This window comes from Rhea americana, unplaced genomic scaffold, assembly GCF_003343005.1.
Source record: "Rhea americana isolate MKP2758 unplaced genomic scaffold, rheAme1 scaffold_180, whole genome shotgun sequence".
NCBI lineage: Eukaryota > Metazoa > Chordata > Aves > Rheiformes > Rheidae > Rhea > Rhea americana.
The window spans coordinates 1-27,409 of record NW_028185928.1 but is presented as its reverse complement, the minus strand read 5'-3'; the positions used below and the strand labels follow the sequence as shown (position 1 = coordinate 27,409).

Here is a 27,409-nt window from a genome sequence, read left to right as displayed (position 1 = left end):
CAATCTTGCCCAGCACTCTGTTTCCCAAAGTAGCCAGGATTGGATACTTGGGGAAAGTGTAAAAGAACAAGTCAAGCACCAAATGAGCCTTCATTTCTGTACTCACTCAGTTTCATGTAGGCTTCAGGGATGCCCTAAATCAGAGGTTTCATGTGGATCATGTTTAATAGCCCTTACAGACCTGTCCTTCAGTAATTTGTCTATCACTCTCCATTCTTATTTATGCTTCCAGCCTCCGTGACACCCTGCAGCAAGGTGCTTGACATGTCATGTCATTATCTGTGTGTGGAAAAGCTGCTTTTCACCAGCTTGGGTACAGTCCTTGTGATACAGAGCTAACAGGGTCTCTATTATCTAAAGCATCTCTGGGTCACACTCTGATGTATGTTGAAGATACGCCCTCCTTTCTCCATCTGAAGACAGCYGCTTCTTCCCTTTCAATGTGAAGTACAGAGAACTCCTCTGCTCTGAACAGAGATTCGGCATGTCAAACCTATGTGAACAGCTTTGAGAAACTTTCAGAACTGCCTCCTACCGTACACTACAATCAATGTACCCTGAAAACTGGCACMGTAGTTTCAGTTTTTCACAAAATGTTTTTGATCTTGATCTTTTTTTTCAGATCTTTTAATGGTCTTTTTGATCTTTTTTGATCACTTTTTGATCATATGACTATTAAGAGAAACTATGAAGAAGAATGATTAAAATATTTACTCACTGTGAGGTTTTTAACAATTCCTTCTGAATCAACTGTAAAAAAAAAAAAAAAGGAAAAAGTAGCGTACATGCAAACAATTGAAGAGTCAAAGCCTCATGAGAGATGTTTCAACATGTTTTCTTCTGTAGAACTAAGTACTTCTTTATCAGACTGTGAAGATTATGGTCACCAGGTAGCAACATTATGTTTCTAAGGGAATTTCCCACAAGTGTGGTACCCTGTGGGGGTACCTGGTAGCTTACAATGTCTTTAGCTTTGCACACCTCAAGACAGACTGTAGAAAATTACCATGGTGATGACTGCCTATGTCTAAAGCTGACAAATCAATAATATGAAATTTTCTTCTTCCATCTAACCTCTCTTTGAAATACATCTTTTTTATACTGAACCAGATCTGGTCCACTTGTCTTGTATTCCATTTACAGCAGAAGTCACAGAGAAAATCCAATCTGCCTTCTTGCTTTTACCTTCCACATGTTAAAAGAGTGACTTTAACCTTTTGACATTAGCTTTCTAAAAAACAAATCTGGGCAATTTACAGAAGGAAAATTCCTTTAGAGAGAGTAAGACTGTCAGAGGAAATGAGTCAACAATTATACTGTTATTAAAACACAGGCCAAACATCATTATTCTCTCCTCTGGACTGCTCAGAATATCTTGTGGCTCTGTTCCTGTCTGATTTAGACTGTCTGCTCTGTAAAGCAAGGAAAGTCTGTTTAATGTTGTATAAATGTTGTGCTTGCAAATAAAAATATATTTGAAAAGATAATTAAAAAAATCTAAAATAAATAAAAATACAATAAGATCCTACTTGTGATCCTCAATAACTATGCCTTTTAGAATTAATTCTATGAATTCCCTGAAAAGGTCACTTTCACAGTTTTACTTCAATCCATTCTTTTCCCTGATACAGAAACCTGATACAAAAAGGTTTTTGTTTTCTTTGTTTTTTTTTCAGTCTGTTACCATTATTTCTATTCTGACTCAGTCAGTTCACATGCTTTTAATTTTGTGTTCTTTTATGATACTAGCTAGAGGGCTCAACCAAGGCTCAGATCCTGCTGAGCTGGAATTCAGATTCTATAACTGTATACACAAGTTAGACACAGTTAGAAACAGTAACTGCTACAAAAAGACTGAGCACCTCTCCCAGCGTTGCACAAGAAGTCTGTGAAGAGCAGTGCTCTTATGAAAGATCTGAGGTTCCAGTTTAAAACTACAAAATTATCTCTATTTCATCTTTCTGCATGACAAGAAAATGCAAATCAAAGTCAACAACTATCTTTTCAATCTTTCAGTTTGATCTAAAAGGATCATTCTTGCAAAAAAATGTTTCCATGAATGTTTAAGCCTGGTTAGGTGAAACAGACAGCTGTTCACTCTGCTGATTAGTATTGATTATCCATTTACCCTATTTATTTACTTTCTGTTATGTTGATTGTGCAGTCTCAGGATTGGTCCACACTTACAAGTAAAATAGTCCTTTGGAACGTTGTATGCTCGAATGCGAGCTGCAGGCCCGGCATATATGTAGAAATTACTCTGCTTTAAGTAATCAGTCATATATTCTAATTGGCTGCAGTAGGTCCTCTCCATCCCTAAACATACAAACAGTTATTTTATTATRCACCATGACATGGAAGATGATAAAGTGGATTATAAAATGGATTAAAAACAGTAAGCACATGTACTACACAAGGAAGAAAATGACTCACTGAAACTTGTAATGAAAAACTGAACTATATACATTACCGTGATCAGCTAAAAGAATGAGATTTACACARTGGTGCAGATTTCTCTGTTTAAGCCCCTCCATTAGCATGCCCAGTGTTTGATCTGCCAGCTGCAGGGCTTTGATTACCTGTGAGATTAACAAGATATCATTTAAATGCAAACACCAAAGTCAGAAAAGAGCAAGTTTTTTCTATCAGCTTTCAGGTTACTAATATTGCTGCTGCTKCTTCTTCTTCTTTTTTATTTTTTTTTCTGCAATGCAATTGACCGTTGTCCCTACAGTGTACATGTGCAGAATCCCATTACTTTACAACAGCGTATGCTATACTAATTTAAAAAAAGAATCACACTAAATTTTTCTATTACTTGAGAAAATTTGAGCTTTAAAATATATTTTATTAAAAAAGAGAGATCAAATGTGTTCCTTACCCCCAAATTTCTGTAAAATATCAGATTTACAATACATGATAAAATTTTTGATATAGTATGAACACATCATTTCATTAACAATAAGCAGTGTTTCAAGAATTTTTACATGCACTCATATTATCTACAAGGCCAGTTTAGCATCTGGGACAGCATCGAGTCCTTCTCCCACATATAGAGCCCCTTTAAACATCCTGCAGAAAAACACTGATTATCGCTATTGTAATATGGGAAAAATCCAGTATAACCCATCCTGTAGCGTTCATGAGAATGATTCCCCCCTATGCGGAGTAGCTGACCTACAGTCTTCCTGAAAGTGAGAAGAGCAAAGACGATACCCAACTGAGTCTACTAGGACTCTACAGCTGAGCAATTGCACCCTTGCTCCTCTAACTCTGCTATGCTCTCTTGAACAAATGGCATGTGTGGACAATTCACATATATATAATGTTTATGCATTCAGTGAACAGTTTTTAAGCCCTCTGTGTTCCTAGAAATKGAGTTCTCCTTTCAATTCTGATTCTACAGAGATCAGTTTTTCTGTCCTTAYCCACCACAAAAAGGCTTTCTACGGAAGAACATTTTCAAAGGCATTAAACAAGATCACTCCAGGAAAAAGCTGATATGTAAGTCCTAACCTCCTTAAATATTTAATTTTTAGCCTGCATGAAAGTAAAAATGTAATATTTTTTCAATTAAAAATTAACAAACATTGAAGTACAGTGTATGGAATGCATAAAAATCTAAGAATGTTCCAGGCCGAATGCTTCCAGATAACACCTGCAAACAACACTAAAGCTCATTCTAAATCAAGTAAATTTGAAACGTAATAATATTTGTAAATAGTATGATCTGAAATGATTTCCTGCCAACTTATTTGGATTACAGCTCTTCTGGTTCACACACAGTGTCAGAATCATAACAATAAGCTCAACCACAAGCAAGAGTCTAACTTAATGATAACTCATAACAACAGTCCTGATATTTTTTGATCTGCTATCCTTTTGATGTTTATAAAATGGAAAAATTCATAGCACATCACAATTTTTGGTGCAATTTAGTTTAAGAAAAAACCTGAAAATTACTTACACCACTACTAACTGGTCCAAATGAATGTCCAGAAGAATCTGGTTCTTCAATATACAAAGTGTAAAAATCAGGCCTACCGTTAAAAATAAGTAAGAAAGGAATATTATGAGAATTGGAGGCAGCATTGCAAAAGAACACTTTCATTTAAGAAAAAATGCAATATGAACAGATTCCAGAACCCTTAATAAAAATCCCTACAGTGAATATAATCATCCAGTTTCTCTGAGTTTTGTAATGAACATGGATTATTTGGAGCTACAATTTCAGAAAAAATATACAGGATTGGTGTCCAGAAATCATTCTGAAAAACAGCAAGATCCCAAATAGCAAATAAAGATGTTCTTTGTTGAGATACAAGTGGAATTATCACCAGAATGACCTCTTCCTGCTTTAGTGGTGAGACTCTAGAAAGCATCTCCTCACTGCAAATATACAAGGAATTTGCTAACAAACCATCATACAAAAGATTTCACTTATTTACTTGTCACAGAGATYAGCCTGGTAATCTCTCATTCCATTTAAATATGAAAAATATTACTTCTTTGGTTATTATTATTTCATTTAAATAGTTGCAACAGATAGGAATCAATTGGCCAACTGCCAAATTACATTCCAAGCTTGTTATATGGTTCATTTCTTGTCACATAGAAAACTTAAAAGTTTTCTACTTGTTTGCTGTTCTCAGGCACATGCAAATGAAGTGATTCTCTAAACCGTTACAGCCCGTACTAACATCTGCTCTTCATCCTGAATTATTGCCTGCAATTACTTATTTAACTTTTATTGTGAAAAATCTTTCATATATCTTTCATCCATACGCTTACAGCAGAATCTGAATGTTAAATGTTTCCTCTAGGCCACACACTAACACAACAACAAAAGACAATAAAAAAAGTTATACAACAGCACATCCTAATCAAACATATGGACACCTCTTTGTAATTTGTATTTATTCTGAAAATTATTAGCTATACTTGTAAAACAGACTTAAGTTCAGCAAACTACCATTTGAGACAATAAGGAAGATTCTTCCATGTTTCACAAATACAAACAGAAGCTTGAGTTACTAAACATTAAAATCACTCTAAGCTATATTCTCACAAACCAGCTGGGTATTATTAATCATTACCTCTCAGATTTGGGGTTATCAAGCCATTTCAATATCCTTGAAATTCTCTGCTCATATTTAACTGAACTGAAAAAAGAAAAAAAAAGATATGTTGTCAACAAGCCTTTTCTGATCAGCTTTCTAATTTCCTGGAATCCAAATACACAAAGAGAGAGTCCACTCTCTAGTGGACTAGAGAGGTCCCTTCCAACCTTACTGATTCTATGATTCTTTCTATGATTCTATGATTAGAGGTTTGGATTTCAAAAATAATGCATTGCAATAAGATACCAGCAATCAGTTTTATTATTCTCATTTTTTGATTGAATGCAACACATTTCTAAGGGCAAATTAGTCAGATCTTGATCCTGCAAACCAAAACAACTTCAAGTTGCAGACCTAAACCTGAAGTACAAGTAAGAGTAATTTTTATTCTTTTCCAGTATATATAAACCTTGGACTTCTATGTTTTAAAAACAAGTAACATCCCCAGCAAAATCTTTGAGGTCATGCTCTGTCTCCTGTAAAGAAATTTACTCATTAATAGCTTTACTTCCCCCAAAGTCATGCACAAGCTTCGTGTTAACTAGGTACAATAATCAGGTGCTTTCTGAGTACTAATCCAACACATCACTGGAAAACTTTTGTTCTCTAAACAGACTTACAAATATATACTTGCATGTTGTTAGCTTTGTAAATGTAAAGATTCATAAGAAAGATTTACTGAGATTACTGTGAAAATTAAGGGATAGTATGCTAATAACAGGGCTTTCCATACGGAAAAGCATAATTATGAAGGTAATTGTTATCTTTTCACATGTGAAYTAACTGGACAAATCATGCAAGTGATACCAGAGGGAATTCATCTCAGAGCCCATTTCCTTCAGTAGCTTCCCCATCCAGCATCCTCTATTCCATTAGTTTCTGACTTCTAGTCCCTCTTCAAGGTTTGTGTTAGTTATCTCAGGGTACARGTTATCTGGAAACTTATTTTCAAGTATAGGCATTTTTAAATGCCATATATTATCTGTAGATTATATGTGTGAAAATATGACAATCTTTTGTATAGCTTAGAGGTGGTTACTAATCAATGATAGGATGCCTTCTGAGTTGGAAATTAGTGGTTTGCAGTTGGATGAAACAGTTTCAGTGCAGTTTCAAAACTGTCTAGAATAGGAGAATATATACTGCCCTTTGACTTTCTCATTGTGAATCCCCTACATGGCTTTGAAAATTTCAACTGTTAATGGTAGTTCCATGGCAAAACCAAGGCAGTTAGAGGCATTTATCTCTCCAACTGTTGTTGAAAAATGTGGTCACTAGTTTGCTTCAGCTATCATATGGCAATTTGGATTTTTTTGCAGTAACTTACAGGAATTTACTACAAGCACTATAAAAACTTACTTGTTGTATCTACTGTACAAGGTGGGGTATGTACCATTGATAGGAACATCAGAGCCCGGCCAAAAGAAGGTGCCAGCTTTCAAATCTTGGTACATTGCTGTCAGCCAGATCTACAGGTAAAGATACAATGAATGATTTTACAGCATTTACCTCACCAGAGGACCTCAGATCACTAGAGTTGAACTACATAACTGGATCAGAAATATGGGCTCTAGGCATGTATTTCATTTTCTTTTTTTCACATGCCATGCAGTTGCTTAACAGCTGTATGTGATTTGAAGTTTGTTTTCTACTTACTAACTGCCACATAAAGAGAATATTTTCAGTCTCAGCATTAACATTTAAAGAGTTATATTGCTTTCAGAAAAAGTAAACGGTTTCTTGGGCAGTCTATAATACAAAACAAACAGGATATTTGGCATATTTTGCAGAACAKACCACACAACTTGTCATTTTGCTCCTTTTTTGGTTGTTTTGTTTTATGACACATGAGCACATACAGGAATACTATAAAGAGAAAGACACTTACTGGCTGCCCCTTCCACCAGTAAGGTTGGAATTTTTCATTCCCTGAAAGTGAGAAACTCTTGTTGAAGTTTACATCATACATGTTGTTATCGATAATACCATGAGATTCTGGATACAGTCCCTGCAAAATGAAAATAAACAACATAAATATGATTCTTGAAATTAAATGAAAGTTAAACTATATTGCAGTGCATACTGTTGCAATGATTTTTAMAGCTGTTAGATTTCCTAACTCACAYAGATCATCAGATTCCTGCCAATGAATTCATCATTCRTGTCGACTTCCCTTTAGCTTCCTTATTTTCTCTCCAGTTCAATTAAAAATTAATGTACTCTGCTTTAAGTATCATATATGCCATGTGGCTATGTATCAGCAGCCAAACCCATCCTAATCCATACTCCTATCATGTGCCCTTATCCACACTTATCCTTACCCAGTTAGACTGATAAAGGCCAGAAATAGGGGGTTCACAGGTCAGAATCAAACAACATACATATGTAAGCACATAGATCATGCTCTTCTCCCTCTATACTACCGAATGCACGGCTTCAGCATCTCTCTCTCCTTTAGTTTCATAATTTGAGCTCCCATGTCCCACAAAAAGATCAGATTGACAATTCCTTGGCATGACAATATCCTTTCTATGTTGCCTATATAATGAAAAGCAAAAATAGTAAATTTACACTTACTGTGACAATAGTATAGTGATTTGGAAAGGTTTTTGTGGGGTAAACAGCTCTCATGTATTTCGAATGTGTGCCACATTTTTCTGCAACAGATCAYGGAATGAATACAAATTTGCTTACAAATTCTTTTTTTGTTTGTTTTTAATTAAAAACTAACAGCTGGTCTTAAACACAAAAGAATTCAACATAGTCAGTTACTGTGGTATTAGGCGGGAAATTTGTGTCCAAATTAAGACACCTGTCTTCTGACATTTCCTTGTGAGCTAGATCTCTATACTCCCATTGCAGTCAACACCTAATTAAGATGTCTAAACCTAGGCGCTTAGGGCCATTTGAGATATTCTTGATGATCTTGCCTGGTCTCCAGATGCTGCTCCTACATCCTGTATGCCATGGATGAAGTGGATATCTCGGATACTTCAGGCCATTACAAATGTCACTGGACATTTGTGTTTATGCAACCAGACTGAAGCCTCCAGGTAATCCAGGCAAGATGCACTACAGAGCTGTCTGGCGACCACAGCTGCATGAGAAGGACTCCACTACCTAAACACAATAGTCTAGGGCCATTTGATACACCCTCAGGTATCTAAGACATCTGCAGGAAGTTGGCAGTTTTGATGCAAGATCGACAGGAGATCTGTGCCTTCTGACAGAGCAACGGAAGGCCACCCAACAGTATGCCACAGCACTTCAAAGTGTACTAGACACCCAGGTTTGGGCAACTGAATTTGTTCTGTGGCATTCTCTGTAGGCTTGAGCTGACTTGCTCTCTAGGTTCTGCACTGTATTGTACGGACTGTACTGACTGTTAAAACTACAAAAAGCATAGAGCCATTTAATGTGAAGATACCTCCAAGAAGACACCTAAATATAGATGTCCTACTCTGGAGTGAATCCCAGCAAAGATGTCCTCCCCATTATCTCCAATATACTTCCCTTACTTTTCAGCAATCTAAGGTACTTCTGAGGCCTGAACACCTGTAGTATCTAAATGCAATGTAGCATTCAATTTATTTAACCACAAAACAAAGATGAAGAGCAGAAGATGTTTTAATGCCATCTTCTCAAGGAAAAATTAAGCATGTGGAGAAACAGTTCCTTATTAAGCTGTAGTCAGTTGATTCTATTTAATTTACACTCAAATACAGTGTATTCTTTGGTGTACAATGTTTCAGTCAAAGAGTATAAAGAAACTGGTTTTAACTAAACAATTGAAAACTTGTAATTACTCAGCAAAACTGTTCCGGTGAAGTACAAAGAAAAAGGCTGGTAAAAGTGTGTAAGGAAGGGCTGAATATGCAAATAAACAAGAAAATCAACAGAATTTGTTTATGCATTGTCCTGAGTGGTAAAAGAGTTCCATCCATAGTGAATATTTTCTGTAACAATTAGCTTGATTAGCTGTACTGAAAATGCTAGGAGTTTTTTGGAAAATTAATTTATGGAGTTAGTAGAGAGGAAATATTTCATGGTACACACCAGCTTTGTATTCTTTATTTTGAAAAGAAAGGAAGCTCCCTTTCCTTTCCATTCTAAATTTTTAAGAAGCATAGGCATGAACATATATACATAATGGCTTAAGTTGACCGCAACATGATGTTGACTTAAAACTGTTCTTGTTTGAAAGGATTTCTTGGAATCATACACTTAGCATAGTCTTCAAGCCATTTGGCATGCCAGATTGGCATTTCCTTTTTCACCTGTTTAAAAAGACTTGAATTGAACACTGACTTCTGCATGCATGATTTCTGCATTGATTCAGGATCCTTCCATTGTCAGAATGGCAGCAAATAATAAAATACTTGCATAGGAAGTCAAACAATTTGCCCACTGCTTCTAGTCCAGGGTTCCACATAGCCCTGACTACCCACAAAGCAGACGGTCAGCTATTTAGCAAAACCTAGTACTTTGTAGCACTCACACCATGTTTTCAAACATGCACATTAGAAGCAGAATACAGGGAACACTGTCAATATGCAGATATTTTGTCCAGGCACAAGGTACCTTGAGAGCTGAACTTTAAAATATTCAGGAATTTTAATGAGAAGTCTACACTAATAGCTCTCATTTTTTTGAGCCTTCTACAGCAGCAGGCTAGAGGTCTTCAACTCACTCCTCCTAGTATTTAGAAGTAGTAGGAAACAGTTACTTCAACCTTACTACAATTACATCATTATATTAAATTATAAAATATATTAAAACTACATTGCACTTCAGTCTAATATAAGAATATTCACTGTTGTATTTTTAAGCATGTAGCTCCTCTTTAATAGGTTTAAATATCTGATTTGAAAATGTGCATGTCTGAATGGCATTTCCCAATAATCTAACCTATTTTCCCTTAATATTATAATTTAATGATGATCTCATTATCGGTTACAATTTTTTATGGAGAACAGAAAATGCATTAATGCTTCTCTAGAACTTTTTTTTTAGCCTTAAACTGTATTTGAATATGCATTTTGCAATATTTGTTTAAAAAAAGGTTGGAGACTACTATTAGGGGCCTTGTTAGGAAGATCATGCTTGTTGCACACTCAAATACAAGAACTAATTCTAATGTATGCAAATGACATGAGGGAGAAGGAGAGAGGGAGATCTGATCTGGGCTTTTCTTATTATTGAGCAAGATGTGCATGGCAGGAGCAAAAAGGAGTAGACAATTCTTTTAAAGAAAATAGTCAACACACTCTTGGTAACTTACGGAATTTCTCAATATTCGGCAATAAAGAACTCCAAGTTTGCAGATATTCTGCTCTAAAACCATCCATTGAGAAAAGAATAAGTGGTGGCAGATCAAACCTGCAAGAAAATATGATCTTGTCATCAGAAAAGAGTTTGCAGAGTTAGTGGCTTTTTGAGAAAACTTGAACATTACAAATAGTACTTTTAAAAGCAGGATCCACACTTTCCATAGGGTGAGATAAAGAAATAGTTCAATTTCAAAAGCAAATATACAATCCACCTGAGAAAACTACTGTGGCTATAAAATATAGAATACTCACAATATTTAGAATCGAGGAAAAGAAAACGTGTTTTGATTATCTTTTAATTGTAAACATAAACTAGCATCCAAATTCAAGCCCAGAAGGTGGAACAGCCAAAGTATTTCTGTACAGAATAACAAGTTGAATACCATCTCTTTGAGTGCAGCTGACAAGGACTTTAAAAGTACAGTGATCACCCAGCAGGCAGTTATGCTCCATTGGCCCCAACACTGACGAATGAAATCTCTTTGCGATGCTAGCTTTGTGCTAATACCTTAACACATCCCTTTGTGAAGATATTACCAAGCAGTCCAAGTTTTGTGTGCATTAAAACTTTCAAGTTTCCCAATTCTCACTGAGCTAGTGAATATTCTCATCTTGAGGGCACTGACAAACTGAACTCATCAAAGTTATGGACAGTGTAGCTGCTAGCATCAAGCTTTCAGTAGGTTTTTATGTAAAGAAGCAAGGCTAGGAGTCTCAGATCTGAGTGCCTGCTGTAAATACACTAGTTATCATAAACTATGCAGAAACTAAAAAAAATCTCTAGAATAGTGTTTAAATTCTTATTACAAAGAATCTAATCATGAGGCACTAGCTCTGAAAATAAACTTCTAAGTTGCTAAGTATACTTCTTAACCAAACCAATAAGACTGCTAAAGAAAAAATACCTTAGCAGACAAAGTGTTGGTGTTATAGCACTTTCCTTCATAAAATCAGGTGTTAAAATCAGGAGTATCAGAAATCAGTAATCAGAAGCAGGTTTCATTATACAAAGCATGTAAATAAAAAAATCTATTTGTAATTTATAGGAAGGGTTTGCTCCATAAACCTGGAAAACTTCAGGGTAGAACAACAATTGGTTAAATTCAGTTACTGAAAACTGACCCCATCCAATTTTTTGGAATAATGCTGGAGTGATTTGGAGTGATTATTACATATGAAAAAACTCTATGTTCACATCAGGCAATAATGAACAGCCCAGTTTGTTTCTCATGCACAGTGGTCTTCCAAAACACTAAAGTAGTACACCAACATCAAGCCCTTTAAAAACAATTTGTATAAAACTGATTCCTGATTTGAATCTGAAACTAAATAGAGCTTTATACAGCCATACTGTTTACACAGAATGGCACTTAAAAAAGCACTCATACACCAGTTTTGAAGCTTTAGACTATGAACCTATGTTAACTCAGCAAGTTATTTGTTAATCTAAGAAACCTATTTTTATGTGTATATTGGTAGTTGCATGAAGGAGCCTGTGAACTTTGGAAAGAGACCAAATTACTAAAGGTACCTTTGTTATAAATGAGGCTAAATTGGCAGTAAATTAGATATCGTAATGGCTAACATCACAGATAACATAGCTGAACCAGAAAGGAATCCAGTATACTTTGAGAACCACTTTTAAATTCTGTTATTGCCTAGCCACTATCTATGATTCTGCAATACYGCATAGACAGTGAAATATCTACAGACAAACATCAGAATTTCAGTATTCCAGATTTTGCACCTATGCGGCTGCTTTCATACCTTCTTCTGTGTCTAGTCCTTTAGAAGCTCTTTTTAATAAACCTTTCTTCCCACATGCTTCTTCAGATTAAAAATCCCTGCTACTTAGATAAAGAATCGCAATCACAAATTCTAATAGTTATTAAAGCTTGCATAAGCTTTTGTGAGGTGATTGACCTGAATTATCAGAGTTACTATACTAATGATATAAAATGAACTATGAATCAATAGTGAATCGATAGACAATTTGTGATACTTGAACTTTGAATTAACTCTAAATATTTTCCCTCGTCTTTGTTAACTGACTTTCAGTCTGGATTTGAACTCCTGTATTCTCCTCTAAACTGTAAATGATAACTGAATGTGCAACAGAACAACACAAGTTTTATAAAGAAAAGGTTATACTAGCCATAATTTGCATGTATATAATATTCCCCAGTGTAGGAAGCTAATTCTCAATAGCTATTGATATTCTCTTGAAGATCTACTTCAGCCCACTACAGTTTTTCTATCACAATATTTTCAGCTTTTAAGAAGATAGAATTCTTCTATCCTACCCATCTGGACACTGAGGAGTTTCAAGTGATACACATGGTTCCTCTACCCAAGGTGTTTCACCTGAAAAGGACAAAAAAAAGTATTGAATCAGCATTAAAAATTTAATATAAACAACAAAAGTTGCCTGATTGATTTTTTTAGAGCTCTTTTTGATACTCATTCAGTTTTAATAAAGAATGATTGAAAAGTAGGGCTAAAATAACTTTGAGAAATTATTTAATGCAACCTATTAGCCCATAAAATACTGAGAGGGCTAACGCTTGCAAAAACTGAAAACAAAACACACATTTAATTTGAAAACAAACAAATCAGGGGAAAACATAACTGTGAAAGCTTAGTGTAGGTTTTATCTGGCTTTAAATGAAATATATTCAAACTGTGTCCTGTCCATACATTTTTTTTGCAGCTACCCCAATGTATTTGGAGATGAAGGCCAGGTCTCCCTTTATCCTTATTTATTTATTTATTTATTTATTTATTTTCTTGGAAACTCCTTCAATCTTTCTTTGTTGACCATGGCTTCTAGATTTTCAGATAATTCTTTCTGTTCTCCTATGAATGTTCTCCACATGCTTCACAGCTACACTTATTTATGATAATGATCTGCCAATCTCTTTAGAAGAAATAAGGGAGGTCAGTAAGAGAAGGAAAGAGGAAGCCATTAAAGAAAAGGAAAAATATACAGAAAAGAGAAGAAGCAGTGACTGTTAAAGTTCTYAGCTTCCCACAGAAAGCTTCTCTCCCAATAAGCAGCTAAAGGCATGTAGGGATGTACCTTAACTACAATGTTATCACTCTGTGCACCTAGTCAAACTGTTCCTTGAGTGTTTTTAATTTTCATTTGCATTTAGACGACAAATGCAATATTGCAGAAGTTGCCTTAAATCTCTGCTACATTACAATATGAAGGAATTCTGGTAACAGAATCTGTAAATCTGATTTTAACAATTCTTTATCTATTAACCAGAGTCTGCAGGAAAAGATCAGCTAAGAATAAAGACATTCAGAAACAAGTAAAAACTCCCACCAATTTCTCACAAATGTACCATGTAATTCCTTACTCACCTTCTCTGTATACTCTCTGAAATTCTAATTAGTTATAATTAAATTCATAGTTCTTAACTGCCTCAGAAAGATGTTTGATTTGAAAAGCCTCAGTATAGATCTGGATTCAGATTTCAAATTTCTTTATTATTTATTTGGGTCAAACAAAAATCCTAGAACTTACTAGCAACAGATACCAATTTGGGATTTTTTAAATTACTCTTTAAATTTCTGTAGCTAGGATATCTTTATAATCTAAAATATCCTTTCAATAGTTCAAAGTTAAAGATGTTCAGTACATTTTTCATTTTTTGAATGGTGCATTCTTAGTAATGAAGATTTAAATGAAGCAATTGCTCTAAACTAGGAATGATGTTACGTATCTATTTATTTAGTCAATACCTTTTCTCAAGAACGAAGCAGTGAGATGTGACATGTAGTGGTAAACCCAGAGGTAGGATACTGTAAATGCAGAAAAGAACTGCTACTGTCAACAAAAGAAAAACACCTTTGGGGCAACTGGTAGAAGCCTATTTTTTCAGAGGTAAAGGATATAGGGATATGGCCTCATGGAGAACTCAGTGTGTACAATATACCAAATGAYGTTTTCTTCATCTCATAGTTTCATCTCTTTACATTATATGCTTAATATACATAAACTTCATATCTAATAATTAAATACATTCTGCAAATGAGTTTATAATAAAATGGATGCGAAAGTTTAAATTAGGGAAGATGATAATATGTACTTGGGATGGCATGGCGCTTGAAGCAAGAATTGCATCTCAAATTTTCTCTGAAAAAAAAAACATTTGGGATACTGCTGCAATATTAGAAACACTATGTCTTTCTTATGAATGTCACACATCCCACATTTTTCTCCAGAAATCCTCTTCTTCCCAGTCAAAAATACCAAAAGCTTTACCTCAAAACATCTTCATCTTCTAAAACTTCATTATACAGATAATAATCTAAATGTAAGAAATGAATCTACCTTCATCTTTGCCATGTTTTCCCATCTATTTATTTCAAAGGAAAAATATATATGTAATGCAATGTAAATATCCATTTAGTATCACACCAACTTTTGATTTACCTCTGCAAACACTTTTGTAGTCTACGCAACAGTCATTTTTCTGCAAACAGTCATCAGAACAAGAACAATAACTTCCAGCTAACCGTGTCTCACCACAACGGAAAATAGTGCATTTCCAAGATCGGGCTGAAAAAACATGAGAAGAAAAAGATTATAATTTCGCAGAACCTTAGGTAAACTCTTTTATGTTGAAATGCCCCAAATAGGTAAAGAAAAAGAAATTGGTTCTGCTAAACTACTGTTTTCATGTCTTACTTGAGTGGCCTTAGCAATTTTTTTCGAAAGGAAAACCCAACATTGCTTTCAACACATAAAGCCTATTTGTGCTTCTATTGAATGGCAATCACAGAATAATTTTGTTTAAAAAGGCATTCTCAGGGTCATCTGACTCAATGTTCTCCACTCTTCTAGGAAGATCTGGAGAAAACTAAATCCATATTCCTTTAACAGAAGAGAAAAAAAAAGAAAAGAGAACCTTTTTCTTGCTCTGATGCACAATTCCCAGCAGAAAACTATCTAAGGGCTGAAGCAGGCAGAAAGCAATATATATGAAGAAAACGCTGAGCAGCTGTCAAGAGAGCATAGAGACTAACTGGAAAAGAATCTGGACATGATGCAGAAACAGCCACGTTTCCTGGAAGAACACTGTGACCTTCTGATGCCAATAGTCTTACTTAGGGAATCATCATGTACTACACGCATTGTGAATATACTTTATGGGAAACACCCATTATTTTCTGAAAATACAAGAAGTGGTGGCACACAGGCATAATTTCAGACTTCTAGTCAAAGAAAACCTAACGTTCCACTCACATGATCCGTAATTTTATCTGGGCCAGCAAAAATGCACTGCAAATGTTCTGTGCACCTTTGAAAGCATTTACTGTGCTATGTTCTGCTGTGTTCTGTTGTTTTGTATTGCACTCTACTGTGATGTGTGAAACCCACAACATTTACTGGAATTAATACTTTTACCTAAAAAGCATATATCTCCATAACAAAAATATGGGGATATCATTTGAGAAAGACATATGAGATTTTGTGTCCTGTCAGATCACTAAGTTTTGGCCTTCTAACTGTCTGGAAATAGTATCAAAACCACGGCCCTCTTCCCTCCCCAAGCTGTTATGTGACATAACAAGTTCTAATTTTTTTTTTTTAATGGCCACAAGGCTTTTTGTACATTTGCATAAACAAGAGAATTCATCCTTTTCCTATTACTACCATGTGGAAAATATCTCTGCTAATGAGTACTGCCTGTCAGGGCACATACTTGGTTCCACACAGGTGTCTTCATAATCCCAGCAGCAGTTTTGACGCTCCTTACATCCACTGTCACACTGGCAACCTGACAGCTCCTTCTTAAATGGCTCATTACATTTGTGTCTGCAGCTGACTGCAAAGAGAATGCAGGAAGAAAAGTTTTGGCACTCAAGCTTAAAGATAATTCTATCCTGACCAGGTAAAAATAACAAACATGGACACAGGTGATAGAGGGAGAAATGTACCGAATTAATTTCCTAAATCAATTTCTGAGTCATTTTTCAATATAGTTACTAACACACAAGACAGATAAAGCAGAATAGAAGTTGTAGAAAGTTCTTTGTACATTTAAAGTCCTTGGTTCTGTTTCCACTCTACCAGACCAGAGCCTTTGGTAGGACTGCTTCTGTTTCTTTTCCCAAGGACCCATGACATAGCGAGGCAATACTTGGATATGCCACTCTTCTAGCCTGTGAGGGGAAAACTAGAGCCTCCACTCCTCATTTCTGGGTCGAGGATGCTAAAAAGGAGAATGACTCCCACTACAGACATTTTCCTTAATGTATTTCTCCCACTTAGTCCTTATAATGTGCAGGTTTGGATCCTTTAATCCAATAAAAGAAAAGGGTCCAAATGAGAGTCTCCTATAGGAAATCAAGACATGCAGTTCCACACCACAGCTCTGACAATTTCATGCAGCAGAGAGGAGAGCTCTGGCTTTGGGACATCTTAAGACAGCTCCAGGACAACCCCAAAACTCTAGGCATCACCTGAAGTTGCACAGGTAGCCACAACAAGCCTTGTGCCTGTATTTTATGTACTAGAGAATTGTTCAAACCACTCAAAGCATTTACATTTCCAGTTTTCTCATTCCAATATGCATACAGTTATGAAGAGGTAGGTGTAACTACTCAGATCTGGTGGCATAATTCTACTGCAGTTGAAAAATGGTTCATATTTTTGCAAAGCATGAACTACCTAAAAAAAACAGTCTTTAACATCCACTATGTATAACTCATGTTGAGCTGAAATTAATATTTTTCAAAACAGCCAACTTGTTTCACATGTAGAAAATTCTCACATTTTATCTTACTCTTTAAGTGCTTAAATCAATAATTATTGTCCAATATAAGAAAGCTTTACAAATAATTAAAATAACAAACAAATATCTATAATGACTGTAGATGGATCTGACAAAAGAAAAATACAAATGGAAAAAACTAATAAGTTAAGTGACTAGGCTCTGTACTGTCAAGGAAGAGCTGCGATTTTTCACGAATGTGCATAAGCATATGCCAGTAGTTTTTCCTTGTTTTCAGACTGAAGATTAAAGTATTTCATTTAATTTTTCCTCCATCCATTGGCGTATGAACAATTCAAAGTCACAATCTGTTCCACTTAATTTGAAAAGATTGAGTATAGCACTGTGAGTCTGTGTCAGAAAAAATATTAACCTTTTCTCTCTGAAATGGAAGTGTTCATACCCCTAGTAATTTACAGTCCCTACCTGGGATTTATTTACACTATTTTTTACAATATTATTTACAAATACAAATAACAGTCACAAAATTTACGATATTTACAAAATATGCACTGTCAGGAATTTAGTATTTTGTAAGCTTTATCTGGAATAATCAGTACAATTATAGGAGCTATCCTGAAATTTACCTTGACTATCTAATTTTGCTGAACAGAATCAAGTGTACTATCACAAAGTGTAGTCTCTAACTGTGCTATTCATAAATGTACAGAATCATAGGCTCCTCCCCGCCCCCGATGCTGCCCTTCTTGCAATACTATTAGCACTCGGAAGGCTTCCCAACTGTAACTCCCTTCACTGCTGATTTCCAGTGCTCTCTCCCATTGCCCTTATAGCAAACAAAACTTGGCACAGGCACCTGCTGCTTACAGTCAAGGCTTCTCATCCAACTCTATAGTGTAATTCTATGTGTTGCTACTTCACTAGCAAAAGTAGATCTGATAGAAAAGCAGTAAATAAAGTTAGTCAGTCCCAGTTTAGGAGCGTTCTGTAACATCTGCAATCAGAGGCACCAGAATGCTAGCGTACAGATTTGGTGCCATCTTATCATAGAATCATAGAATCAGTAAGGCTGGAAGGGACCTCTGGAGATCATCTAGTCCAACCTTCCTGCTCAGCAGGGTCACCTAGAGCATGTTCGACAGGGTTGCATCCAGGTGGGCCTTGAAGATCTCCAGAGAAGGAGACTCCACAACCTCTCTGGGCAACCTGTGCTCTGTCACTCTCACGGGGAAGAAATTCCCCCTCACGGTCAGGTGGAACTTCCTGTGCTTCAATTTCTGCCCATTGCCTCTTGTCCTGTCACACGGGACAACTGAAAAGAGTTTGTCCCCGTCCCCCTGACACCCTCCCTTCAGGTACTTATACACATTGATAAGATCCCCCCTCAGTCTTCTCTTCCCAGGCTGAAGAGGCCCAGATCTCACAGCCGTTCCTCATAGGGCAGATGCTCCAGCCCTCTGATCATCTTTGTAGCCCTACGCTGGACTCTCTCCAATACCTCCATGTCTCTCTTGTACTGGGGAGCCCAGAAMYGGACACAGGACTTSAGATGAGGCCTCCCCAGGGCTGAGTAGAGGGRCAGGATCACCTCCCTCCACCTGCTGGCAACACTCKTCCCAATGCACCCCAGGAGACCATTGGCTTTTTTGGCCACAAGGGCACATTGCTGGTTCATAGTCAACTTGTCATCCACCAGCGCTCCCAGGTCCTTCTCTGCAGAGCTGCTCTCCAGCAGGTCAGCCCCCAGCTTGTATTGGTGCCTAGGGTTATTTCTCCCTAGGTGCAGGGCTCTGCACTTGCCCTTGTTGAACCTCAGGAGGTTCCGCTCTGCCCAAGTCTCCAGCCTGTCCTGGTCTCTCTGAACGGCAGCACAGCCCTCAGCTGTATCAGCCACTCCTCCCAGCTTGGGATCATCAGCAAACTTGCTGAGGAGGCACTCTGTCCACTCATCCAGGTCATCGATGAAGAAGTTGAACAGGATGGGACCCAGTACTGAGCCCTGGGGGTCACCACTAGACACAGGCCTCCAACTAGACTCCGCACCACTGATGATGACCCTCTGAGCTCTGCCTTTCAGCCACTGCTCAATCCACCTCACTGTCCACTCATCTAACCCACACTTCCTGAGCCTGCTTAGGAGGATGTTATGGGAGACAGTGTCAAAAGCCTTGCTGAAGTCAAGGTACACAACATCCACTGCTCTGCCCTCATCTACCCAGCCAGTCATTCCGTCAGAAAAGGTGATCAGGTTGGTTAAGCAGGATTTCCCCTTGGTGAATCCATGCTGGCTACTCCTGATCACCTTCTTCTCCTCCATATGCTTAGGGATGACATCCAGAATGAGCTGTTCCATCACCTTTCCAGGGATGGAGGTGAGGCTGACCGGCCTGTAGTTTCCTGGGTCCTCCCTCCTTGTCCTTCTTGAAGACTGGAGTGACACTGGCTTTCTTCCAGTCCTCAGGCACCTCTCCAGTTCTCCAGGACCTTTCAAATATGATGGAGAGGGGCCTAGCAACAACATCCACCAGCTCCCTCAGTACCCGTGGGTGCATCCCATCTGGGCCCATGGATTTGTGGATGTCAGGCTTGCCCAGAAGGTTTCTAATCCAATCCTCCTCAACCAAAGGAAAGTCTTCCCTTCTCCAGACTCTCTCCCTTATGTCCAGTCTACGGGATTCTTGAGGGATGCCCTTAGCAGTGAAGACTGAAGCAAAGAAGGCATCCAGTAATTCTGCCTTCTATGTATCCATTGTCACCAGGGCCCCTGCCCCATTCAGTAGTGGGCCCACATTTTCCCAAGTCCTCCTCCTGCTGCTGATGTATTTGAAGAAGCCCTTCCTGTTGTCCTTAATATTCCTTGCCAGACTTAATTCCAACTGGGCCTTAGCCTTCCTCACAGCATCTCTACTTACTCTGACTGCATTCCTATAATTCTCCCAAGTAGCCTGTCCCCTCTTTCACATTCTGTGTATTTTCTTCTTCTGTTTGAATTTGGCCAAGAGCTCCTTGCTCACCCATGCAGGTCCTTTTGCTGCACTTCTTACTCAYAGGGATGCACCGCTCTTGAGCTTGGAGGAAGTGATGTTTGAGTATTAGCCAGCTCTCCTGGACCCCCTTCCCTCTAGGGCCTTAATCCATAAGACTCCACCAATTAGCCCTCTGAAGAGCCCAAAGTCCACGCTCCTGAAGTCATTTTCCATTATACTTTCCATTCACTTGCCATAACTATGACTGGGTTCTTTTGATAAAAGTCAGTGAAGACTGAAGCTGCAGATATGTATATTATTACATACAAAGTTATAATCCTTACATATGGGTCATCAAAAAATAATTATAGTTTCATCGTACACTACCTGCTAGCTTCACAGTATTGGAATATCTCAGAAGGAATTAAGAATTGATGAATAGAGTAGGTAAACAAGTTCAGTATGAGTTTGTTGGGAATGAGAAAGAGATTGTGCTTACCTGAACTCCTCCAGTACCAGATTGTTACTGTCCTAATTTAAAAGGAAGTGCTTTTCCTTAATTAATCAAATGATACATTTCTTTGTTCTGATCCTATTTGGATTAGACCGCTGGCATCAACACTCTATTTTTTATTCTCTAATTAAAAAAACTAAAATCCACCAAATAAAAGCATTATCCCCTTTTTACTGTAGCTTTACAGAAATTGAAGTTTTGACAGAAAATTCGTAATGAATTTTAACATTAACCACCAGAACTATAGCAGACACACCTAAAGTGTAAGTCCTGCAGATGGTCCAACGGTATGTCTTCTACAAAATACACTGTTTATATTATTGCAAGGTATTATATATAGTAAAATAACTCCTATCTTGAATTTCCTAATAATGTTATTGCAATAAAATTTCTAAAGCTGTTGTGAAGTAGGTCTAACACTTTTGGAAAGAGAAACAAGGCATTCAATGTTTTAAGATGTATTTTTCATATATAGACTGTAAGTATAGAGATTTTGTGCAATCCTACTTGAAAAACACAAGAACTTTTAGTTTTCATAAATCATCTGATTAAGTTATAAAACAGCCTCCGCTGAAGGCTTTTGCTAGATCTAGCTGAAGTGAAATTTACACTGAAAGTATCATGAACATACCTTGTTCCTGGTCTCCACGGTTAACTCCTAGTCCCAAACCAAGTCCCAGGGATATAACCACCAAAGCAACTAGCAGAACCTGTCATGCAGACACACAAAACRTAAAGTTCATAACTGTGATAAGCTGTTATCTTTATTAGAAATTAATTGTCTGATGATTATTTCTATGAACTTCATAGTCTTTAAAACATTGGAGAGATTCTGACCTTGCTAAAGATAGGAGAGGCCTAAAACTCGCAGTCTTGTGAACTGGCTATAAGGCAACGGCTAAATGTTCTCTTTTTAACCTGTGGCTAGTCCCAGGTAGTTATCAAGGAAGTCTTTGCTGAGGAAAAGAAAGGAGGAAGTAATTATTTATTTACTTGTTGTGCAAATACTTAACCTGCCTAAACAGAAGAAACATGCTACCTTTCTCAAAACCAAACCCTTAAATTTAGCTTTCTTTCACTTTCTAGAACACCAGGCTGTGATCCAAGCCATTTCTGTGATACAGTGTCTTTTCCTGAAATGCCACAGGGATTTCTTAAGAGACTCTGCTGGATCAAGAGAATTTCTTCGTCCAATTTTCACCCACATGCCAGTTTCTCTTAACGATTAAGTTATTGCATTAAGGGAGATTAAAGGAAATGAGAAAGGGACAAACAGCCCAGGAAAGTCCATAAGAGAAAGTAAACCACATGCCATTGTGTGGACTCACTGACACCTGGCCTGTGGACTAGATAACCCGCCCACCAGTGGGGACTCCTCTGATGTCAACTGCCAGGGAGGACATGGATCACCCTGCTGCAGCTTGAGCATGGTGAGAACAATCTGGGGAAAACTATATCACAGGGGTGGTCCATAAGGAAAAGGAATAATTGAGAAATGTTGCTGTACCATGCATCTGTGGTTTATCAACCCAGAGAAAACTACACCAGAGAGGTGGCCCACAGGGAAAAAGGAGCTTACCTTCATACTGTGCACTACTGTAATGGAGCCACTTATCTGACACAACAGTGATAATAAGCAGCTGAGAAAATTTATGTATGGGCAGGATATAAACAAGTGCTCATACGTTGTTCTGTTCCTTTTGCCCATCCTTGCTCACATTAGCACTCTGTGTTCTTATTTACTGCTCGTCTTTTCCCAACACCCTGCTGTACTGTGGCAGCAGGGAGAGCTGCACAGTTCTCAGCTCTATGAGTACAGTTTGGCTATGCTGCAGCTCCAGACTAGGACTTGGTCTAAGTGGAAACTATTTCTTCCCCAAAGCCTGGGTGGATCTAGGCACACAAGTTGAAGGTCAAAGTATGGCACACTCCAGCTAGCCCTCTAACCAGGATAATCAGGAGGTCTAATTTTGGGTCTACTGTGGCACATATCTTTTCTTCAGAGTAGATGCTGTTGGAGGGCCTCCTTTCAGACCCCATGCTCTCTTCTCCTGCTGCAACGCTCTGTGTGAAAGTGACTGAGAATTTCTTGGTTCTCCTTAGCTGCCCGCTCTTTCCAGCTTATGCCAATGAATTTTTCCCAGGCAATATCAAACACCAGCCACCCCAAAGTTACCACTTTTATCATTTCTTTCTACCACCTTCACTTGCTTCCTGGTGCTGCTCACTTCCTAGGTTTAGTCCAGCTATCAGAAAGAAATACTCCAAAAAGAAAGAACAGGGTAAGAGAAAGAGATGGAATAAACCCAAGTTGGAAGGAATTCTGAAAGCAGTAGTAAAGACAGGGTGAAGTCTCCAGACTGCTGGTGTGTATGCAGCTGTTTAACCCTATGTCCAGCCAGCAAGAACTGAGAATTAGTGGTCACACCTGGGCCAGATCGCTTGCCACTCTTTCTGGACAGAAGATTTAAAAGGATAAAGGGAAATACAACAGTCTTTGCTCTGAATGCAAATCCTCCCAATCACCATGGCATGTGGTCTTTGTCTTAAAGTTTACTATGGTTTTATCCTCCATTTTCATTAAAATTTACATTTGTAATTGAAATAAATAAATGGCATATAACATATAGCCATTATGGCAGCCAAGCATTCCTACTGCTGCAAGGCATCAGGGAACTGAGGTAAAAAATAAAAGTCATGTATAACATATATAGATGAGGTACTACACATTATTACAGCATTTCCACAAAAGCCCTTGATTTAGGGACCTTCATCCTGAAGCTGAAACAACACTCATAGGGACTAGTCTAATCACTGGACTTTAGCCAATTAACTTTATGTCTAAATTCAGAATCATAGCTTCTTATTCAGAAAAAAAGTTGTTCCTTAAGCGTATTCTGACTGTCCCCTGGAGGTCCTATTATATGATGTGAATACTCACTAAATCACAATTCTCTGGCTAAACTTTCAGGGAAAATTTGCCCAGGAAATACTTCATGCATGTAGCTTGTCAAAAAAGTGGATGAATGGTATCTATACCACTATATTAATAGTTGAAACATCTAGTACTGATATTTTGTTTTTTGTATGGGCAGGTATTTGAAAACCATTGCAATTGAAAGAATGAATATGTTTCAAGATATTTAAACTTTTTAATCTACTCTTCCAAATCCTTTTTGAAATTTTATTTTCCTTCATAATTCTGATTTTTTCTCACAGTTTCTCATGATTCATTTATTTTTCCTAAAGACTTAAAAATGTCTGTTGTGCTACATGAAATTGTTCTGATGACATAATGCTGAAAAGTTTTTCCTCTCATTTTCACAGGACTGTTTTCAAATTCAGACTTCAGTTTTCCCAAAATCAGTATTTGACATTTTCTCTAAATTCCATTTCACAGATTCAAGAGACTATGCAATATGTGTGTATATGTGCGTATGTGTCTGTGTGTGTACACACATACACACACATATTTATTTTTAAATATTTATTTCTTTTGTAATCACAATAATAAGCTTGAAGATGTGTGTCATTTATTATGAAGGACTTAAACATATAACAAAAAATTACACTATTATTTACAAAGTATGACTTTTATAGCATTGCGAAGGGGGGAAAATCTGACACGATCTCTGAGATGTGAGGCTGACAATACAGTTATTAGTCTTTCCCATAGCTTGCTGCCTGAGTGTTTTTCACCAATGCCTTGTCTACATATTGTGTTTTTACTAATTCCAAGATACAAAAAAATAAGCAAAAAAATGAATTGGGGCTGCTTAGCCACAGAAACAATTGATCTTGTTTTAAACAAATGTATGAAATAAATAATTGAAATACTCTTTTTGCCATGCAAAAGAACTGCCAATTTATCATAGTGAAACAAATATTACAGTTAATTGTCAGAAAAAAAACAACAGTTTTGAGTGTTGAAAGCACTGGATAAATGCAACAAGAACTTCAGAAATCCGTCAGTGAAGATAGTGCACTCCTGCTGTCAAGTTTAAAGCATCAATCCCCAAACAATCCCGACCATCTATCCTAGTAATACAACAAAACTAGTAAAAATGTTAACACAGTGCCTGGAATTCTGACAGGATAAAGGAGAAGACCAGCCCTGACCAGCCGTTACTTACAACACAGATGATCTTGTATTTCTGCAGTTTTTTTTTCTTAACATACTCTCCTGGCTGTAAAGTCACCTCATTCAAATCGCTGTCCTGATGTGTGATGATTTCAAGATCAGACTGCATTTTGCAGAACTCTGTCTCTCAGCTGTGGTTATGCTGTGTTCCTGCACCTCCTCAGCTGGGTTAGCYGTGACTGAGTTTCTGCTCCTGTTCAAAGTGTGTGTACTTTGCTCATGGGCTTCTAGTGAGATCATAGTTTTTAAATGATAGGTCTGCAGGAAGACAAAGTAACCAGGAAAATTCCCTCACAAGGTCAAAGGTTGAAAAGCACTTCAGAGTCTGAGTGCAGGGAAACTGTGTTTAGATTGCTGTTTGCCAAATTCAAGATAACGATGGTATGAGATAAACTCTACCACAGATTAGAAGTAACAGTTGCTAAGCAATAAAATGCAAAAAACACATATGAAACTCAACTCTTTGGTTAATAGCTTGTCATTCAGCATGTTATTCGTAATCTTCAAAGAAAGTGTTAACAAAACCAATAGGTATGTAGACTGTCTCTTAACTGCTGTTCTGTATCAGTGCCACACCAATGTTTTGAGTTCCCATCCTTTTTTCAGTCCCAGAGGATTCTTCCACTTTAGTTTCAATCCATCTTTGTCATGCACTTTTTTCAGCATGATACCTTACTCCAGGAGTGACAGACGGAATACTATGAGGAGTGCTATCATGGAATACCATGAGGAATATACCGCCAAATCACATTCAGTTAAAAAACCACAAGTTTTTGTTTAAGTACAATTTGAAATTTATTTGTCTTTTAATTTGGGTGCTAACAGGAGATTCTTTGCTATGAAAACATGATTTCATAGCTTACAATTACCAGGTTCACAACTCTCAACACGAACTGAGAGCAGATCTATTCACAGGCTGATCTGGTTCTGAAGTTGAGCACCACATGAGTTGCGATTTGTAATAAATTTATAAAACTAGCAAATTTTACCTTTGAGAGCATGAATCATTAGTGTAAGCAGCTAGGGTACATTTCTGCTCTTACTGAACTCAATGAAAATAATTTAGCAAATAGAACATGACTTGATGCGATATATTTAATTTTATTGCTCTTATCTAATTACCACTCTATTCTCAGAAACATTTCTACAGCCAGGACAAATTTCTATGAATATTCCTATTGATAAAGTAAGAATATGAAACCTCGTGAATCTTATAAACATTGACTGAGATTCTAGACTCTTCTCAGTTTAAATATTCCAGGCATCACAAATGTTTAAGAATACTTTTTTTCAGTCACACCAAAAGACAATTCACACCAAAAAACAATCCGTAAGAGAATATTTAAGAGCAAAGAAAACAACACACTTTGAAGAAGGAAAGAATTATAAATCATATATTGTTTCTGTCAGTTACTGAACTGTAAATTTAAGCGACTGCTCTGTGTACAGTCTGGCATATTGTACAAATGGAGGTCTAGGGAACAGTTGAACCTACTGTCCTACAGTCCAAATGGCAGTACTCAATAAATTTGGCACACCTAGAAACAGGAAAACTGTTCTGAAGAACACAGGCAGGACATCCCTGTCATATATATGTTAATCTGCAGTTTGAGGAAACATGGAGAAAGACCTAGAGTAGAATTGTGTTGTAGCCAGTTGCAATTTTCATTATAATTACTGTTTTAAGCTACAAAACATATATTAGAGCAACTGAAATTGTTTAAAGATCATCAAGAACTAGACAGGCCTCACATGCACTTTTCATCTTTCATGAATTCTCTTGAAGACTAAATTATTCTATTTCAGTAAAAAACGTAACTTAAAGACTTCATACATCTTACATTCCACAACGGTGTTTGAAATCTGTGGTATCATAAAACAGCAGATAAAATTGCCATGTTGCATTTCTGGAACATACATCTTAACACTCAGGAAAGTATGGCAATTTTACTAAGAATCTAGCCCACACAGTTTTACCTGTGACTTATCTGCTGCCTTCACTCAATGTTTTAAGTATGTGGAGGATATGGCACAGTCCTAAAAATGGCATGATCTGTACACATATGCTCTAGCAATGTTCAAATGGTTTAGTACCCTGTCTCATAGAAAATACTTACTGAAAACCTCTTTTGCATTGGTTTCAGTCAAAACGAAAACTCAGAAGCTTACATTCAAAATACAGGAATTTTGGAAGGGAGCACAAGACGAATTGATTTCATATCCAAAACCCAACAAATAGTCCTATCTGATGTTCTGAAACATAGTAGTATGCTTTACTGTTGCCTACATATCAATTTTATTAATATAAAAGGTTAGAGTGATGATAAAATCAAGTAATTAAAGTCCACCTAGATGCCAAACATGAGTGTTGGTTGTTGAATAAATGAATGCTAGTTTTGTCTGGAAAAAGAAATGATAAAGTATTCCTTCTTCGTTATCATTCCTTTTTGTAAATRGTTTTACCTTGGACCAGCTCAAAAGTGGCATTAGCCACGGGAATATTTAAATTAAAGACTAATTCAGTAGTTGGAACAGATGAATAACTTGTTATACTTGTATAACAATTGCATAATATCACATGACAGAATG

General features: G+C 37.0%; 1 protein-coding gene across 1 annotated transcript in view; it reads right to left on the bottom strand.

Annotated features, from left to right (window-relative positions):
* ENPP3 (ectonucleotide pyrophosphatase/phosphodiesterase 3) overlaps positions 1-24,980 on the bottom strand; it is a 42,454-nt gene extending 17,474 nt beyond the window's left edge. The window contains exons 1-14 of the mRNA XM_085301893.1: positions 24,813-24,980; positions 21,311-21,389; positions 16,168-16,290; positions 14,895-15,020; positions 12,754-12,814; positions 10,402-10,499; positions 7,698-7,777; positions 7,009-7,128; positions 6,480-6,589; positions 5,097-5,162; positions 3,968-4,040; positions 2,471-2,579; positions 2,188-2,316; positions 719-750 (exon numbers count right to left, since the gene is read on the bottom strand). Coding sequence (XP_085158019.1) covers positions 719-750; positions 2,188-2,316; positions 2,471-2,579; positions 3,968-4,040; positions 5,097-5,162; positions 6,480-6,589; positions 7,009-7,128; positions 7,698-7,777; positions 10,402-10,499; positions 12,754-12,814; positions 14,895-15,020; positions 16,168-16,290; positions 21,311-21,389; positions 24,813-24,929 — 1,323 coding nt within the window. The 5' untranslated portion in view covers positions 24,930-24,980. The remainder of the gene's footprint in view (positions 1-718; positions 751-2,187; positions 2,317-2,470; positions 2,580-3,967; positions 4,041-5,096; positions 5,163-6,479; positions 6,590-7,008; positions 7,129-7,697; positions 7,778-10,401; positions 10,500-12,753; positions 12,815-14,894; positions 15,021-16,167; positions 16,291-21,310; positions 21,390-24,812) is intronic.
* Positions 24,981-27,409: the final 2,429 nt, after the last annotated feature.